General features: G+C 44.0%; 1 protein-coding gene across 1 annotated transcript; it reads right to left on the bottom strand.

Annotated features, from left to right (window-relative positions):
* Window positions 1–438: 438 nt before the first annotated feature.
* ETNPPL (ethanolamine-phosphate phospho-lyase) lies at window positions 439–15,164 on the bottom strand. The gene is given in 14 exon segments (XM_087737401.1): window positions 439–2,001; window positions 2,004–2,063; window positions 3,078–3,145; window positions 4,017–4,147; window positions 4,359–4,448; window positions 5,180–5,334; window positions 6,230–6,455; window positions 6,988–7,070; window positions 8,814–8,930; window positions 9,937–10,030; window positions 11,796–11,870; window positions 12,745–12,904; window positions 13,067–13,185; window positions 15,008–15,164. Coding segments are annotated over 14 exon segments (1,506 nt in total). The 5' UTR covers window positions 15,064–15,164; the 3' UTR covers window positions 439–1,929.
* Window positions 15,165–18,797: the final 3,633 nt, after the last annotated feature.

Here is an 18,797-nt window from a genome sequence, read left to right on the forward strand (position 1 = left end):
TGCATAATGAGTAGAACCAATAGGTAGAGAGCGTCCTGACTTGTGAAGCAGAAACTGGGTGAAAAACAGCAGTAAATTGGAGCAATGCTTGTTCCATGTATTTCAAGCGTGTGCAGAAGCAAGACACAGGTAGGGTAGAGGTAGAGGCACAGGCCCCTTGTGTTTATGAAGTTGTAATCTTCACCTCTGCCCAGATTTAGGATAATTTCACTTCTTTTTTCTAGTTTGACATGCTTTTGAAAATTAAATATTAATGACCTGCCACAACAGTCATAGTATAGACTGTGCCATGGTATAGACTGGTGGGCTGTGTGCCTTTGAGCTTAACTCTTCCAATAAATTGCACAAGCATTTGCTTGCTGGGAAACACATGCTGCTGGTGCTGCACGTGGCGTTACTGAAGAATAAAATTAAAACAAAAAAACTCTTTGTGGAGGATATCATAATTACAAATAAGAGATTTATTTTTATGGAAGAATTATTATTCAAGAATCATGAAACAGAAAATAAGCCAGCTTGAGGATGTTGGAAAATGTTACACTGCAAACTTCAATATTAATAAAGCAAATTGTGGAAAACATGACATTAGATAAGGTGCTCAATTTTCAGTCATATCAGCAGGGTCATTAGCAGCAATTACAAAACAGCAGAACTTAGGGTACTAAAATTGAAGAGGAAATACATTTTGTCTTTTTTTTTTTTCTGAAGTACATACCATTTGTAAAGCCCTCAGTGTCTCCCATAGCATGGAGTTGTGCATGTCTTAAAAAAGAGAAGCAGGGCTCGTGTGCTCTCCTTGGAATTTAACACTGACAAGAAGGCAAGTCAGTCTAAAGCATCTGCAGCACAGATAGGCAGTGGCTGCAAAGTAGTTGCATGCATGCTTTATGCAGTGGTCCTCTCATTTGAGTAATCTATCAAATGTTAGCATAGCCATTTATGTGTCAGGATCCCATGCAACTGGTACGCGACTCTTCATCACCACTAACAAAAAGTAACAGCACTGCTACAACAGGATCAGGCAGTAATTCCCACGACTGTCAAAACAACTAAAATCCACAGGAATGCAAGCTGGGCTGTCCCTGGGAACCTTATTTTGAGAGACCCTCAGGTTAAATCCAATCAGTCAGTGTGTCTGAAATGATATACACTCTACTTGCATATTTTTTGGACTGAGAGGGTTCAATATATAAACTTTTGGGAAAAAAAAATAAAATCTTACTCTATATAAATAGTTATCTATAAAAGTTGCTTTATCTGTAGAAAATTAGGATCCAGATTCTTCATTTTCTTTGAACATAAAGTGAGAATGTCCTGCATAAACATCGTGTCTCTACACACACAGTGGTAGACTCTTCGCAGAGTGTCACTGACGTTACCAAAGCTACACCAATTTACATCAGCTGGGAATATGGTCCATAGGACCTAAGTTACATGGGAAGATAATAATGATTTCTCTCTCAAGCATAATTTTGTGAATTCAGCCATTAAAACATGGGAAGTAATTAACATCTCAATATTACATATTGAAATTTAAAATATTGTAAAAATAACATGTTAAGCATATAATTTTAAACTTAATAGGATTGGCATTTGCTTGTATGGTGGTTAAGCAATTCAGATTCTGTGTAATATGGGTAAATCCACAGATTTCACTGAGTTTGTGTACCTATGTCAAGCCTGTCATCAGCACCAAGGTATTTGTGTATCACTTGTCCATTCTGTCACATCTAGATTTCAAGCCACATGGTGCAGTTCTCATGTATCCGAGAAGGTATTTTAAACTCCTACTGAAGCTAATAGGAATTCAGCCAGTTTATGGAAGGTAGGACTAGGCTTCAAACAGACCCTAGGAGTTGGACTATTGCACTCTTCATCTCAAAAGCAAGCCGGACACAAATTCAAACTGAATGAGGAAACTTTCCCTCTTCATGTTCTTATTCTTTTACTTGGCACTGAACATTTTTTAGAATAAAGCCCATTTTCTTGTCTGCAGGCCGACATCCATTCATATGGTTGACGCTTCCATTTGCATCGTCTGGTTGTGAACTCCCTTCAGTTGTCTGAAACAGAAATGAAATGTCAGTGAAGGCATGTGCATGTCCTTCAACAGGCAGCCATTGGTAGCTCTGCCTAAATCTCCTCTTTTAATCATAGAATCGTAGAATGGTTCAGGTTGGAAGGAACCTTAAAGATCATCTGGTTCCAACCCCCCTGCCATGAGCAGGGACACCTTCCACTAGACTAGGTTGCTCAAAGCCCCATCCAACCTGGCCTTGAACACTTCCAGGGAGGGGGCATCCACAACTTCTCTGGGCAACCTGTTTAATAGCTTCTTAGCTTTGAAAGAAATTGAACCAAATGGGTACAAATGTCTGTAAGAGGAGGCTTGCACCCCAAATCTAGTATAATCTAGACAGCCAGTAATCCATAGGGTCTCTGCCTTAATTACTACATCCCTACACAGCTGAGCTATTGCCTTCCCACCATTCGCAGCATTACTGGAAAACTCACCAAGGGACAGCTCAATGAACTTTCCTAGAACACAGTGGGTGATGTGTTTTTAAGGGTGTGAGAAATTATATATCATTTATCCAAAGCTGGGGCTGCAACCTAAGAAATCCTAATTTGGATGCATGTCAGCCATTCATACTCAAAGAGCTATGGTGGAAACAAAATCCTTGGAACTCTCTGAAAACCTGGACATCTTCCAGGCTGAAGGCTTGCCTAGAAAGCCAAATATCCATCAGTAGCACGCAATACCTAGACCTAGTAAAATTGTTGACTGATGAGCTTTTGTGCAGCCCAAAGTCTGGATGGTCTTGTTTGCATAGAAGGCGAGGGGCTTGTCTATAACATGTTTCTTGTTGTAGGTCTGTATTGCTCAGCTCTTTTTAGATTCGCCCCAGTAACACAATCCTCTCAGGTTTCTGGTAGCGGATTATGTTCTGAGCTCAGTTTCAAGGCACAGAACCACTCACACCACCAAAAATGAAGGCGTGCTCTACCAAGGTAATTTATACTTGCTTTGCCAAATACCTATCTGAATAAGAGTTCAAAAAAAATTCAAAACATACTTTTCTTTTACACTGTGCATTTGTAGACGCATTATTTTCTGTCTTCATTCCGGTTGCCTCTTCCATTTCTAAAAAAAGTAATAAAATAATTAAATTAAAGAGAACCAGCATACAGTCAATTTAACAGCTGGCTGAAGTAAAAAATACCTAATCAGCTATTCCTCTGGGCATTTATCACACAGGAGAACAACTGAAGGATGATGAATACTTCCTAAAACATTTTTCTGAGGCAATGTGATTAATGTATTGGGACTGTGTAGCTTGGGGGTGTTTAGAGAAAAGAATGAAATTAGCAGTTTGACTGTAGCATAGGGGTTCAGATAGACCTTTCAGAGCTGAATTCTGCCTTTGTCCAGCAGGTTTGTGCTAGTCTAACTCCAGTTGTTATAATCTCAGGAGATGGGAGCATTCAATGTAGAATGGACTTGGAGAGTCGTTATGCTAATAGTATACCTGATGTTATTTTCCCCTGGATTGGTCCCCAGGTAGAAGATAAATAAAGTCTGAAAACCTTCAGGCTAAATTTGAGTGAGACAATAATGTTTCAGTATGCCAGGTCAAAAAAAAAAAAAAAGGTAGAGCACATTACGGAAAGTTTCACCAGTGTTTCAGCAGTGTCTTTCAGGCCTGTGCTGAATTAATATATTTGCTCCTTAACGTATAGCATATGTGACCAGAAATGAGTAGTAATACTGAGTCTGTGAGAGAAATGATCAAGAGCAGGATTTTGCCTAAAAGTTTGGATGAAGTACGTATGGGGCTTTTTATTTATTTATAATAATTGGCATTAAGAACAGCAGTTTGGACAAAAGTGGTAAGAAATGTAATTATTATTTTCTTGTGCATGTAATGGCCTAGATTATGGTGGCTGGTATTTCTAACGGGTCATCTGAAAATGGGCAAAGAAGAGTACTCCTTTGAGCACTAAAGCATACATACCTGTGAGAAGTGCATCAATTGTCTCCACTACGTATTTTGCATCTTCCATTGTGAAACACATTGGTGGTTTAAATTTTAGTATATTTCTGTGGGGTCCATCTGCACTAAGCAGGATTTGATGCTCTTTCAGCCTGTGGAAAGAGGAAACATCTGCGTTAGACACAGGTATAAAACTATATTGTGTCCTGTCAGACCCTTCAGGCTGAGTTAGATTTTGAAACTTCTCTTTTTCTAGTACTATGTTATCAAAATCTACGCAAATTTAAACTGAAATCAGTGACTAACTGCTGGGGAATATTAGGAGGGTTTGATCACTGCACATAGTCTTTAAAAACCATTTACTTGTAAATAAGGTGAAGGGCTTCAGCTGTGGCTGGTGTTCGCTTTTGTTGATCTTTCACCAGATCCACTCCAACAAACAATCCAACACCCCTAAAGCAGAGAAAAAAAATACAGACAAGTGAAATCCAGTGTGAGTAACCCAAGACTTCTGCTGCAAACGCAAAACCTGTTTCCAGGTTTCCCTTCCCTGGGGTGCAAGTGGGGCAGGACCAGGAAAGAGAGGAGACTTTCTCTTTGCTTGTCTTTTGGCACTGGCTACTTCAGAAGATCAAGTGGGATAACAGGTATTTCTGGATAAATACCAGAAATTAGTTAAGAATGATAGAATAATTTTCTTTCTTTCTCTCTTATCCTGCAAACCTCAAGCCAGGGAGCTGTGGAAGACAAACAATCAAAAACAAGAACTAAAAAAACCCCACAACTCAACCCCCCAAAAAAACCCTGAAGGCAGTTATCACGGTAGTAACATGAGATGAGGAAAACCCACACTAACATCTCCAAATTAAATGGACCAGAGATTTGAATGAGGTTTCCATCATCCCAGCAGTGTGCTGACAACTGGGTTATTGCATGTGGATGGCTCTGTCTCCTACCCTCTCCCAGAGCTTTTATAGTGGCTACGCTTATACCTAACTAAGCAGATGTATGGACAACTTTTTTGAAAAATATATTGCCTTACAGTATCAGTTTTGGGCAGTCCATTTTAAAAAAGAGGTGTAGCATAATCATGACATAATGTTTCTGTGTTCCCCTCACCCCAAACTTGTTGATTTTTCTAGCACAGTTATTTTTCTTCTCTGACATTGCTGTAAGGCACCCACCTGATATCTCCCACTAAAGGATGTTTTTCCTTTTGCTCAGCCAGCAGCTCCAGGAGATAATTTCCTACACGTGTAGCATTTCCTTGGAGATCTTCTTTTTCTATTATGTCCAGCACAGCCAAACCAATAGCACAAGACACTGGATTGCCTCCAAACTGATAGAAAAGACAAATAGGAAAACAAAACCCATCAGTAACATTCATCTGTGTCTATCCATGTAGTTTTCACTTGCCCTCTCCTGCTTGGCATGTTGTGAGGAATGCTTGAAGAGGTGGGGATTTTGTTCCGTGCAGGCTGTGGAGCACCGTCCCCCACGCTTTGGGCAGTGTAAGAGGTCCAAGGTGGGGGCTCCCTCTTCCTCCGCTTCGGGTTTCAGTAATTTGAAGATTTCACAGCTGAAGCATTCAAGCTGCTTTCATGGTTTGCTGATTGCATGTGCAGGCAAAATGCTCCTGTGAAGAGTAGTGGGTGATAGATCTGATATTTCTTGAACTGGAGGGTATAAACTCCATTGAACACAGGGGGATTCATGGTAGCTGGGAAGAAGGCCTCACTCACAGGAGCAGGAAGAGGACTCCGTAAACGAGAAGAAAGCTGCTCCTCTGTGGCATGCATGCAGCTCAAATGTTTCCTAGAAAAGGGTCACCTTTTTGTTAGGTGACAACTGCAGAGCAAGGTCTGCCAGGGCATGAGCCCCACCAGCACAGAGCCTATCCTAGAAAATGAAATTTTACATGGTCATCATTTCGGGGGTGAGGGGGAGAGAGAGAAAGAGAAGTAAGGAAGAATTTGGATGTGTATGGATGTGAGCTGAGATGCATGACTTGCCAGAGAGCTAGTGCTGGTCCATATTAAGATATAACACTTGGTACAGAGCATATTTCAAAGCCTCTCCGCTTGCTTTTAGATATTAGACTGTGGTTGACTTGAGCTCTTAATAATGATGTGATTCAGTGACAGATGCAGATGTTAGCTGAATCACCTGAACAACTTCTAACTGCTAAATGCAGACCAAAAGAAAAAAAGGCAAACCTTCACTGACGAACTTACTGTATTGAAATACTCCAGTCCGGAGGCACCAAAACGTTCAGCTATTTCCCTTGTTGTGACCACACAAGACATAGGGTGGCCGTTGCCAATGGGCTTTCCCATGGTGACAATGTCAGGCACGAAGTCTTCGCCTTGCAGCTGGAATGCCCAAAAATGCTTCCCAACTCTGCCAAAGCCAACCTGGACCTCATCAGCTATGAACACGCCACCCGCCGCACGCACGTACCTGAAAACAAACAGAATAGCTTGAATGACTACTGCTGCGGTACACGACTTGGGTAGGCAATCTAGGACAAGGGAGTCTGTATTACAGAAATTCTCCAGTGTGGGAACAGATTAGGAAAAAAAGAAAGAACATGGCTGCTGAAACACAGCTATAGCTATTTCAATTGATAAAATTTTTAGTTTGCTAAATGTTAAGAAAAAAAAAATCTGATATTTTGATGCAAAATAGGGGTACTGTAATGGTACTGCAGGGTTATATCTATGATGGTTCAACTTCATCTTCCATCAAACTTATGGCCTGAGGATTAAAGATAGAAAAGGAAAGACAATTATCCAGCTAAAAACAATTAGTCAGCTGATGTTCCATAAAAAATAGAAGCGGAATCAGACTCTTCAAGAAGTAGAGAGGAACCACAGATAGCCAAGAACAGGAGAGAGTGATAGCTGAATTGACTGGATAAGCCTATAGTGAAAAATGTGTTTCTTTCTTTGTTTAATTTTCCAGTTATGCCCTTTTGAAGTGATGTACGTACTTTGCCACTTTCTGGAAATAGCCCACAGGTGGAATTACTTGGCCTCCACAGCTCTGCATGGATTCGGCTATGAAGGCAGCAATCTACAAAAAACAAACTCAGGTGAGATCTGTGTTCATCTACTTGGTCTTTGCACAAACATCTAACAGTCTAGAAATAAATGTTTAAAAGTGTGCCTTAATTTAATCACGCAATGGGTTGGACAACCGAGGGCTCTTGAGAACAGCCATGGCTAAACCATTTATTCATTTTGTAACCTGGGGTGCCCAAATTTGCAGTAGCCAGGGCCACCTTTGCAACCTGATGGGAACACAAGGATGTCTGTTAAGCCCTAGCCCTGCAGCTTTTGAAGTGGAAGGCACTGGTGTCAGTGGATGTTGGATCAGGCTCCTGGGAGCTCTGTAAATTTATTTACAAATTTCAACATGAGACACACAACAGTGTTTGCCATTTTTCCCAAGACGTTAATGAAACTAGCTTAGTGCCAAGGCTCTTCAGTAACGGATATATGTGGTGATCAGCTTTTTTGTTCAATCCTGAACACTGAGTAGAGGTGGGTAGAAGCTGAACTGTACGATGACCTGAGGCTACGCTTTGGGCACCCCTGCCTAATGCAAATAACTACACAAGTGAAATGTCAGCATGAGGCACTTGACAAAAGAAGAGAAAAATTCTACAGGTGAAATAATTCCAGTTGCTAGGAATGAAAAAGAAAGTTATTTCAAGTCAGGAAGGGTAAGAGCAGCGGATCAGATACACTGGAACATCAAAATTTGTTTCTTGTCAACAGCAGAGATCTATGCAGCAGAGATACGATATTACCCCGAAGTCTCAGCATAAGTCTGCTATTTAAGGGATTGCATCCCCACACCACTTGTGAACCCCTCCCTGAGCATCAAGAGGTCTCTCTGGGCTGGTGCAGTCTTCCTGGAAACAAGGCCGAGCAGTAACGTGTAAAGAACCGTACACTATATTTGAAGAGGCATGCTACGGCCAAAGAGTACGAAGCTTCGCATAGCATGTGAGGCTTAGCCTTTAGCACAACTTGTCCTGCCACAGGTCTATGTCACCAAAACCTAAGAAATATGCAAAAGAAAGGAAACAAGGGAAGAAAAAAACAAAACTATCCGTTAGTAGAGAATAAAAAAATGGTGATGAAGAAACTAAAAGAAGAGTGATGTAAGTCTATTGTACTAGAAGGGAACATGTTCCAACCTCCACTGAAGCCTTCTGTGACTTCAGCAGGCTTTGGATCAAGCCCTACATGTCTCAAAATGCTAATGCCATCATGCAAAACATTAACACACATTTTAGGTAAACCTGTTCAGAAAGTGTCTGTTTTTATCAAGGTCATATTGTATATGATTGAAAGGTTCACCTTTTTAGATGACTCCAAAGTTATCTTAAGCTACTAGAATCAGAAATGTAGTATCAAGATTTTATCTAGCATATTTTCTCCACGTCCTGGAGACTTATATATCCTTGCTAGAATCTGTAATATAGTTTCTCAGCTGACCTCAAAGCTTGTCCTAAGATATTTACAATCTACTGATTCAATGCATAAAATAGGAAATGAAACTGCTTTGGTTGTATCTGCTTATTTACAACTGTATTATTGATCCTTTCATTGATGCCTAGAAAAGTTATGATAAGAGCACCGGGTAGAAAAATGGCCCATTTTGAACACAGAACCCACCACAGAAAAATGAAGGGCAGGGGGAAGCAAGGGAAACTGAGTAAAGAAACATGTCCTTAGTTGCCTGTTTCATGCCCCCATGCCACAATAGATGAAGCCTCAGCATTTCTAGAGCACAAAACACACACACCTTGCGTCCATTCTTCTGTGTGTCTTCAATAATCTTTTTCACCTCTTCAGCATAAGCACTTGCTGGATCCGGGTGGTCTTCCCTATATTTCCCTCTGTAGATATCTGGAGAAGGAGCCTGAAAAGACCAATTTTTTTTTATTTTTTTTTTTTTAAAGCCCATCCTTCTATGAAACATTTACTTTCTTTTCTATTGCTCTGCATTTTTGTCTTTCCACACAGATAGATAATAGGAGTTTGTACAGCCTGAATTTCTGCACGGAATTGCAAAAATGTTTACAGGAGCTTAAACTCAATCCAGCCATGTGATGTGTTCAATATTACTGGACGCAACTGTTGAAAGAGCCATCATCTACCTCATCCACCTTTCAAGACCATCCCTCCTCTCCCCTAAGACACAACACTGAGTCCTCATCCATCATCTTATTTCAGATTCTTGCAGCAAGATGCATTTTTGCAACTGGAGAATGGGGTTTTCCAGTCTGTCACTTCCCTTCCAGCGTCCTAGTCACGGTACGAATCTGTATGACCTTCAAGCCTCTACAGTGTTGGGAGAGGTTCAGTAAATAAAGAAAGGAAGTGGTATAAAAAGGTGGATACTACTTCGGCAGTGTGGTCAACGCAAGGAGGTCTAGATAAGAAACATTTGCTTGGTGTACATCTCTGGGCTGAGAATTATTTTTGTCTTTGTAAGACACAAAAGTTCAGGCTGAAAATCAAACAGTATCCCACTCAGTTGGACACCCATGAGCTCTGTACTCAGATCTGTGTGAACTTGTGGGGTCTGCCTTTCCAGTTTTTGGAAGTAGACTCAAAAGTCCTGCAAATCTTTAGCCAAGCCAACACAACAGATATTGGCTGATTTCTTCAAACTGTGTAACTATACAGTGCAGTGACTCGGGAAACTTGTAGCACTAGGAAGGAAATCAGCCTCACAGCTGAATACCCTCTTAGAAATCCAAAAGCAAACAATTTTCCTGTATTTAATCCACTGACAAACAGCCAAGCGTATGTACTCTAGCATCAGCAAAACAGAATGAAAGTATATTTACACCAGAAGCTGGTAATTCAATATGCTGCATTAACAGGCATAAAAATGACAAAAAGCAAAAAACCACACTTACCACATGCACAAACTCCTTCTTGCTGTCCTTTCCCAGCTGATTAAATTTATAGGGACTGATGTCAATCAGAGATGTAACATGGCCATGGTAAGCACTGCATGAGTGTTAAATATCGAAGTCACTTTTCACCAAATGTATAGAAGAGCTAAATTTACAACTGTGCCCATAAATAATCCAGAATAAGCAACTGTATCTGCAACACAGTAGCACTGTTTGTGAAGGGATCTTGATTTAATTTACTCAGTCTTTCTCTCAGAGGCAATATGAAATTGCTGTTGACTTTGATTCACTAGCAAGACTGGAACCAGGAGGCTTTTTTCTTGCATAAAATCAAGTGCCGGCATGGGGACAGACCAAGATGATGTCCCCTGGACTGCACAGCCTCTAAGGTGGCTGCCCTAGCAGCCTTAACGTAGCAGCTGAAGGGTGGGTCCAGCTCCCTCATTTCCAACCTGTGGGCCCCGTTCTGGCCAACCCAAGTTTTGCAAGCTAGACCCCAACACCATCGCAAAGACTCTCAAGAGTGTGCATTGCATCGGAAGGTGGGGATCTTACGCAGCAGCAGCGCATTGCTGCCTGCCCTGAAGGCCCTACAGGCCAGACTTTGGCAGAAGCCGCTTTCAGGATAAGGATGAATAGTGTTTGAATATAAAAGCTTTAGATTGCAGAGTATGCTAAAGCTGGTTACTGCTGAGGCCAATTTGATTTAGAAATGAGGACACTGAGCCTTTCGAACCTAAAGCACGTAGCAGCTTCATTCAGGGAATAAACACTTTTGTTCAGCCATAAACTTGAAGCGAAGGGAACCTCAAACCAAATCAAAGACATATTACAATCTCATAGTAGCACACACATAGGGTAGACAGGATGGTTTTGAACTCCTTTGTCTTCTTTACACCTTTCTACTAGCCAGTCAACAAAATCTGCCAATGGACAAAGAAAGGGCAGAAAGCCCACCCTGACTGGGATGGTAGCTATGACAAAAGCCTACAGAGTCTCGGGACCTGGGGCAAGAAATACCCTGTGGTGTTCAGGAAGACAAGATTTTGCAGTGAAACAGTGAGAGAGCCAGCTCCATCCTCAGCCTCTCCTGACGGAAGCTACTCTCAGTGGCTCCAAATCTTGGCCACACGAGTCAAGGAGGGCTAACAGGGATCTGAGCACGGCTGAGTTAAACAAGCTTTGTGCCGTTCAGATAAAGACGTGCTCTTGCAGTTGCTCTGGCTGGACTTTCTAATCACAACCTGAGAAGAAGATCCAGCTCTACAGCAGTGTAACCAACCCTAAACTGCATCTAGGACAGGGAAACCCAGAGACATGGTCGGCCACCTTCCCCATGGCTGACAGTCCTCAGTGCCTCCTGATTTTGGAGCTGCTTAGTTTTGTGTGCATTCTTGTGTTCACTGAAGGAGAGCTGAGCATTGGTGCAGCACCATTGCAGAGCTACAGGATTCTTGACCACTGAATATTTATTTCTACAAAAAGAAACACATCCAGCAGAGTGTGACAAACAGAAAGCCCTTTTCCAGAACAGCCCAGTGGCCAGACCACTCACTGATGTTGAAAACCAACATTCAAGTCTCTGGCCTGAATTGCTTTGGGAGTCTCTGTGGAAAATGCCCTGTAACAGGTGATTGACCTTCTGGGGTGACCAACAAGCTTATTTTTCAGAGATCTTCAAAACTTGTGTTTATCCAAATGTGGAAAAGGGATTTCCTGACCTGTTCTAGTAGGAAAGCAACAAAGCTTTTCTTTTAGCAGGCAGCAGAGTACAAACAGCGGGGGTTGCTGCGAAGCCACTTCTGAAGTAATGGCAGGAGTTGCTGGCTGTGCTCACATAAGCTGCTCTATGTACTTACTTTTCAAGGGTGATCACATCTTGGTGCCCATGGTACTGCCGAGCCAGCCGTAAAGCAAGATCATTTGCTTCAGACCTGCATAATAACAGATACAGCCGCAAAACAGTGAGGAAGTGCTTCCAATTAAAATGGTATTCAGACACAGAAGAGGAGGCACGGGACTAATGGATATAACAAATTAATGCAGCAGGCTCTGTTACTATACAGATTACAATGCTAAGGTTGGGACTGTAAATGCCACGTAAGGGGGCAAAGAAAAAACAACTCTTTGTATAAAGAGCAAACAAAGAGATGTTTTCTTTCCCTTCCCCAGTTTGCTTGTAGACATTTACCTCCTCTTGGTACAAATGAGACTGCTTTGCAGCTGAGAGCGCAATGCAGCCGCAAACCCTCAAAAAGCACCAACGCGCCAGCCCCATCTCCCACCCTCCACGACGGCTCTGTCCTCCCCAGTGCTTGCACCATCAGGCAGCAGAGAATGCAAATCTGCTCCCCGGACAAAGACTCAAACTTCCAGCCTGACCCACAGCAGCTCCTCTGCTCACAAGTCCCTGCAGGTTGTCTGTTCTGGCAATGTAAGTGATCACAGACTCAACGGACCGCCTAGAGAAGACTACGTCTTTCCAAGGTCATCTGTCAATTTACAGATAGCATTCACCAATCCGTACATAACATTCACCAATTTGCAGTCTAATTTGCTTTTCTTGCCTTTTCCCCCCTTTTTTGCATAGCATTCAGCAGACCAGTTTCATGTTTTGGCTCTCTTGCATTGAGCCATCACACTACATATGACAGCTGCAAATAGGAAGGATCCTTCAATCAATACGGGAAATATTTTTGTTGCTTATTACTAAGTCCTACTTAGTAAGATTTAGACCAAGCTGTTATGAGTGTCCATCTCAAACAGGAGCAAAACAGTCATAATGGAAAAAAAAATATTCAGACATACCCAGAGTTAACAAAATAGCAAACGTCGAGTTTCTCGGGCAGGGTGGCTGTAAGACGCTGCGCGTACTGAACAAGGTTGTCATGCAGGAACCGGGAATTTGTATTGAGCAGTTCCATCTGTTTTGTTGCAGCCTTTATCACGTATGGATGACTGTGGCCAACTAAAGAAGAAAATAATTAGTTATTACTAGCAAGCAGTCAGTTACTGAACCACAGAAGGAGATTCAGAGAAGCACTGTGAACATCATCACTTGGAAAAAGTGTGTTCTGATCCCTATTAGAAATGAAGGGATAGAAGCAGTCTTATAAGTTAAACTGCTTACCATGTGCAACGTTGTTGATACAGTCTAAGTATTTTTCTCCTTTCTCATCGAACATATATTGGCCCTGAGCACGCACTATCTTCAGAGGGTCCTTGGCAAAGAAAACTTTGCAGGAAGGCCTAAAAAAAAGAAGTACAAAATAACACCAGTTTAGTTTTCTTAGTTTTTCCCCCTCTGAGTTTTAAGGGGCTTGATCTTTTGCAGCTCTGGAGACAACTGCCTCCCTCTGCAAAGAGCTTGTGGGTGGTTCAGATGGTGGTCAAGGGGGGCTCTTGCCGAAAGCACAAACGGCCGCCGTGTACCTGCCCAGAGACAGTGGGAACAGAAGTAGGTCTTTAATAAGGGTGTTTTCAAAGCATGACTCTGTCTGCAAGCAGCTTCACAAAAGCACAGTACAAAGTCATTCCAGGTCCTTATATGTCCTCTGCGTTTCTAGGCTGTAGCTCTGTTTGTTTACATGCCTTACGAACACGTATGGCCAATTAACTCACTGGGAATAAAACTAAGTTGTTAAGCATTGTTTTATACTATAGCCAAAAATACATTGCGCAATGGATGACTGTACCGTATAGAGGTCACATTCAAGAACAAAACACTAATGCTTTGCAGGCTTTATTTTCAGAGGTGCTCAGCAGGTCCTAAAAATCTCAGTATCTCATCCTGACTGCTTTGGCTAAAATCTTTAAAAGCTGCTTTTCATAAGCACCTAAATCACATTGGCTTCCAGCAAAACTCAGGATCCTTGTAAAATTATCCAAAGTACTCTCTAAACATTCTTTTTTTTTTCTTTTTTTCTTTTTCCCCCTCTTGGAGAACATGCCAGCTATGTAATTATGTCGAATGATATTACTGAGCAGAAGGCAAGTCTTCTGAACTTTTACTAATGTTTATATGGCCTCAGATAAACACAGTCGTTTCCAGTTAACTCGGACAGAGCTGCTAATGCATCCTTGTTGTCAAGTATATTGAGATTAGGAACCTGTAGAGCCCAAATGTGACTCCTAGAAAGTGAAGTCGTTTACTTTCTCATAGTCTCTAGCCCTGTTGCATAGATCTTTTCTGAAACCTTCGGCTATTCCTCTGGTACACTTTAAAAGCAGTGCACATCATCATTGGCCATTTCTTGACTACAGTTTTTTCTTCTGTTAGGTGTCCGTCCTTTCTGTGAAAGTTTCTTCTTGTTCACTCAACACAGCCCAATCCTGTAACCCTTGCATGGGCAAGAGTCCTTTAACATTGAGCTGATGTGCATGCTTTATGAAGCCATGATTTTTATGAATCTTTAGTGAGCTTTCTATACATTCCGCACATTTAGGACGCAATCAGCAAACAGTCAAGTGCTGCTTTTAACAATCTGGACTTCTTATTTTTCACTTGGCGACACCTGCTGAAGAAGGAGGAAACAGTCTAACAACAACATTGCAACACGGTGGGATCAGGTAGGAGCCCAGCCAGGGCTACTGCCCAGGTCACAACTGCAGGCAGCCTTCCTGAATTTCCCCCAGTTAGACTGGGCTTAAGAAACCTCCTCAGCTTCATTTAACAGAGACGTGTATTTCTCAGGAGCACGCAGTTTATTCACAGAAAAGCCTCCTGCACAGCAGCGTTTTAGAAATACGCCCGGGTACCACATTCTGGTTGCTGGCTTTGTTTGCTCTGGTAAAAAAGTGAAGCAGGGTTTGATGTGCTGTGTGTCCCAAAGCTCTGGGACGCTGAAGGGCTGGCTGACAGGTCTCGTCCTTCCCCCGCAGTCCCCGCCGCCGGGGACCTGCTGCCGGCCGGGCTGTGCCGGCCGCCCCGCCGGGGCTCGCCGCGGGTCCGGCCGGCCGCTGTCACCGCCATGGGGGGGCCGGTGCAGCCGCCGCAGACCACCTTCTTCCTCCTCCTCCTCCTCCTCCTCCTCCTCCCCCGCCCCGCTCCCGGCCGCGCCGCCGCCCCTACCCGATGTGCTTCCTCCGCAGGGCGAGGGTCTCCGCCTTGCTGTAGCGCTCCTCCATCCCGCCGGCACGGCACGGCACGGCACGGCACGGCACGGCACGGCACGGCACGGCACGGCACGGCACGGCACGGCACGGCACGGCACGGCCCTCCCGGGGGCTCCCCGCCTCTTATGCCGGCGCCGGCCCCCGCCAAACCCCTCCTCCCCGCCGCCCTCCCTCTTTCCCCGGCGGGACGGCCCGGCCGCCCCCCCCGAGGGTTTTCCTTTCGGGCGCCTGGCGTTGGCTGTGTAGCTGAGGCTCCGCCGAGGCTGCCCCCGCGCCTCGGAGTTTTTCTAACGATGCAGAACAGCACCAAGTTGTAAAACAAGCGCCTTGCTGCGGAGGGAGGGCGGGAGAGCCGGGCAGCCGCCCAGCTCCCACCGGCGAGCGCGCCGTGCCTGCGCCTTTCCTCCGCCACCCCGGTGGCCAAAGCACTTCTGCCGCCGGCGTCCTCCCGGGGGACGCCAAGCCGTTGATTTAATCAAAATTAGGGTCATAATCCAAGGACCTTCACGGCTCCTTATCTCCCACACGCTGTTCAGAAGTGTACGCTGAGGTGTATACATCCCTCAAAGCCATATCCATATCTCCTGTTAAGGGGGGCAAATTAGTAAGAGCTGTGGTTTTGCTATGCTTTTAGAAGTAGACTAGGCCTCTAGCCCTGGTGCTCCGATGCATCAGTACACCCTTTTTCAGTGCAGGCAGGACCTAAGTACAACTAGTCCTACAATCTCTTTCTAACCACAGAGCCAATACAGAAGTGATTTGCTTGAATGTGGCATTCCTTCGTGGCTACCCTTGATAACCATCTCACTGGACATCAAAGCCCGTGAGAAAAGGAGGGGACGATTTCATGGGGAAGAAGGGCAGAATTCATGTCAAGAGGCATCACATTTGAAAACAGCAAGTGAAGCTGCTGGTGGAGCACCTCAGCTTTACCTTCTCCCTGCCACAGATGCACCCTCGCCTCGTCTGGAGGCTGCTCCCTGAGCTGCATGGGCAGACAGCAGCAAAACCTGCGCCCACGTCCCGGCTACCCCATCTGTAGCTTGTCTGTGCCAGCTGCAGCACAATGTTTGGAAGAGTTTTCAGAGAGCATATGTAACGCCACACAATTTCCTGTGCTGCCGGTACTTGTCTTTTCTAGATCAGGATCCAGTAAGTCATCCCAAATTTTGCAGATGGAAGAAACATACCTCCTGATTTTTTTACATTTTTATATCTCTGCCAGTAAGCCACCTTTCTGCTTCTCTAGTCAAGCATTTCTTTTCCTGCAGGCATTTTCTTGAGCTTCTTCAGACAGTGTTAATTTTGAAGCTCTGCAGCTTTCACATTCCTGCTCCATCGGAAACGTTGCCTCACCAACCACCACCACAGCCATGCAGCAGAAGTGGTAGGAGGCACCAGCAGCTACACCCCTATATCCCAGCAGAGGCAGCAGCTGCCTGGCTTCAGTGCCTTGTCCGGGCAGGAGGAGGCACGGTCTTAAAAGACAGGGAGTCTCCAAAGCTGTCAGCTAGGGCAGTATCGTACAGGCAGCGATGAGATTCATTGATGGGTCTCAGGAAAGAGAACAGGCGTTTAGGTCTGCTAACACCCACATCGAGCCGAGGCTAGAGCCTGTCAGGAATGCTGTGTGCCATGCTTTTCCATTTTGCCCACGTCTCTGAAAGCTGGGGAATGATATTTAGCATAGGGTTGATGTAGTTCAAGTTGTACACATTATATACTGGACCTAATTGCAATCCCTTTGTAACAGCAACGTAAAGAAAGGCCAAGGCCCAGGCAGTGAATGGCAGCACGCCAGTCTGTGAGGCCAAAGGCATTTCAGGAGAAAGGATTTTCCTGCACCCAGCTGGTGCCTGCCCTCTGTCGGTGCCGAGCACGGCCCTGTCCCTCCTCCAGGGCTGCTGGGAACATCAACACTGAAAAATTTCAGCTGTTTGTGCTGATCTGCCTGATCTTGCTCACACAGAAACCCTGAACCACAAACAGATTTAAGGGACAGGCAAGCTACTGTGCTTCTACTCGTTTACAGGCATGCATCAGCAGCCAGCCCTGCTTGCAGCAGGGCTTTTTGTTCTAGGTTTAGCAAAAAAAAGTGCGTTCACAGCTAGCTTAGTAATTGCTTGAAGCAATACTAAACTTCATCAGGAAAGCTCAGAGGGGTAGGTAAGTAGCTTGTTAGAAGCGGGGTGTTGGTGGTGTTGGTGTTGCTTCTCTGTTCCTTCACAGCCACGGACAGAGGCTTAACAATCAAGAAAATATCCCTCCCTCTTAGCTCATAGTTCTTGCATGCTCTTTTGATATTGTGAGCAGGAACAAGCCTGCCAAGAATCACGTGTAGAGCAGAGGAGGTCTCTCCCCCCCGATTAGCAGAGAGAGACCTTGCCTGAGACACAGGGCTTTCCAGCACCTTCTCACTTGGCTTTTTCGACCTCTCTCGCTCCTTCCACTTGCCCTCATAATGCTGTGGAGTAAATACTAGCAGCTATTTCTCCATGAGATAGAAAGATAGAAAATTAGTAAAATAGTTTTTTTCAATACTTCTGTTTTTTGGGTTTTTGTTTGTTTGTTTGTTTTAGATGCCGTTTTCTCCATCCTGCTCTGTTTGCTTTCTGAACGGTTTAATGGATTTTTTTCCACACTTTTTAAGGGCTTTGTCCTGGCAGGGTACGGGCAACCAGCAGCCTGGCTCCCTGTATGAACGATGAAAAGGAGTAAATATTTCTACGAGCTACTCAAAGTATCCAAGTAAGGTGCCTTTGTCTCCCTATTTAACTGTTTAAGGAGTTACCGTACCTCTGAAAAACAATGTCTTGCCAGTGCATCCTGAGAAACAAACCCATTACAGATGGTCAGTGCAAAATGAGCTGCACCGAAGATCTGTTTCAGTGTAGAAAGGTAAAGACAGACAGACAAACCGTACCCATCTGCACCTTCTCAGGATAGTCAGCTGCTTGGTATTTACTCTGAAAGGGGAACAGACTTGCCTGTGAGTTGACGTGCTGATGGGTCCAGCAGGCCCCTGAGTCGGTTGAGTGCAGGGTGCGCTAACTGTGTACAAATAGGCCAAGGGGGAGGCAGAAAAGAGCAAGATTACGTTACTTACTGAGCTTCATGGCAGCATCGCTTTCCAGAGCCGTTTGCGTGCTTGCTGAGTCCTGAATAATTTTTGTTGAGAATCGTTTCAGTGCTGAATGTACCAGTAGTGTTTGCAGTTCCAGATTTTTAAATGGCAAATTTATTCTATACACATCTTTCTGACACAAGCTAATTGATATAATAGTGAGAGTTGATATTTTAGATTTTTTTTGTTTTTTGGCCATATTTGTTTTTATCCGTTTTATCTCAACCAGAATCAATTACCTCACAACAATCTTAATATGCTAAAAAGAAGAGAGCTCCTAAAAGCTTGCAAGAAGTTGCCAGGTACTTGTTAGCTCCGGGAGGGAAGCAGCCAGACAAAGGTGATGCCAGTGCGAGCTCGTAACTGCTCGGTTTAGGTGTGGGCACTTGGAGAACTCAGTCAAGCTGTAACCCGCACGTACAAAAATAATCAGGATATTTTTTAGTTATTGAACGTTCTGTCTTGGTGTAAGCACATGAAAAAAACCTGCATCTGGGTTCATGTGAGAGGAGCTGTGTCCACCTTTGATCTCAGAGACAAACTAAAGCAGCTTGGGTACAACTATACCAGCAGACTGTGATCTCTCCCAGGAGGTCTGCGTACACTATTTTCCTGAAGACTA

This window comes from Nipponia nippon, unplaced genomic scaffold (genome assembly GCF_047370975.1).
Source record: "Nipponia nippon isolate SJK-2023a ecotype South Korea unplaced genomic scaffold, ASM4737097v1 scaffold_6, whole genome shotgun sequence".
Taxonomy (NCBI): domain Eukaryota; kingdom Metazoa; phylum Chordata; class Aves; order Pelecaniformes; family Threskiornithidae; genus Nipponia; species Nipponia nippon.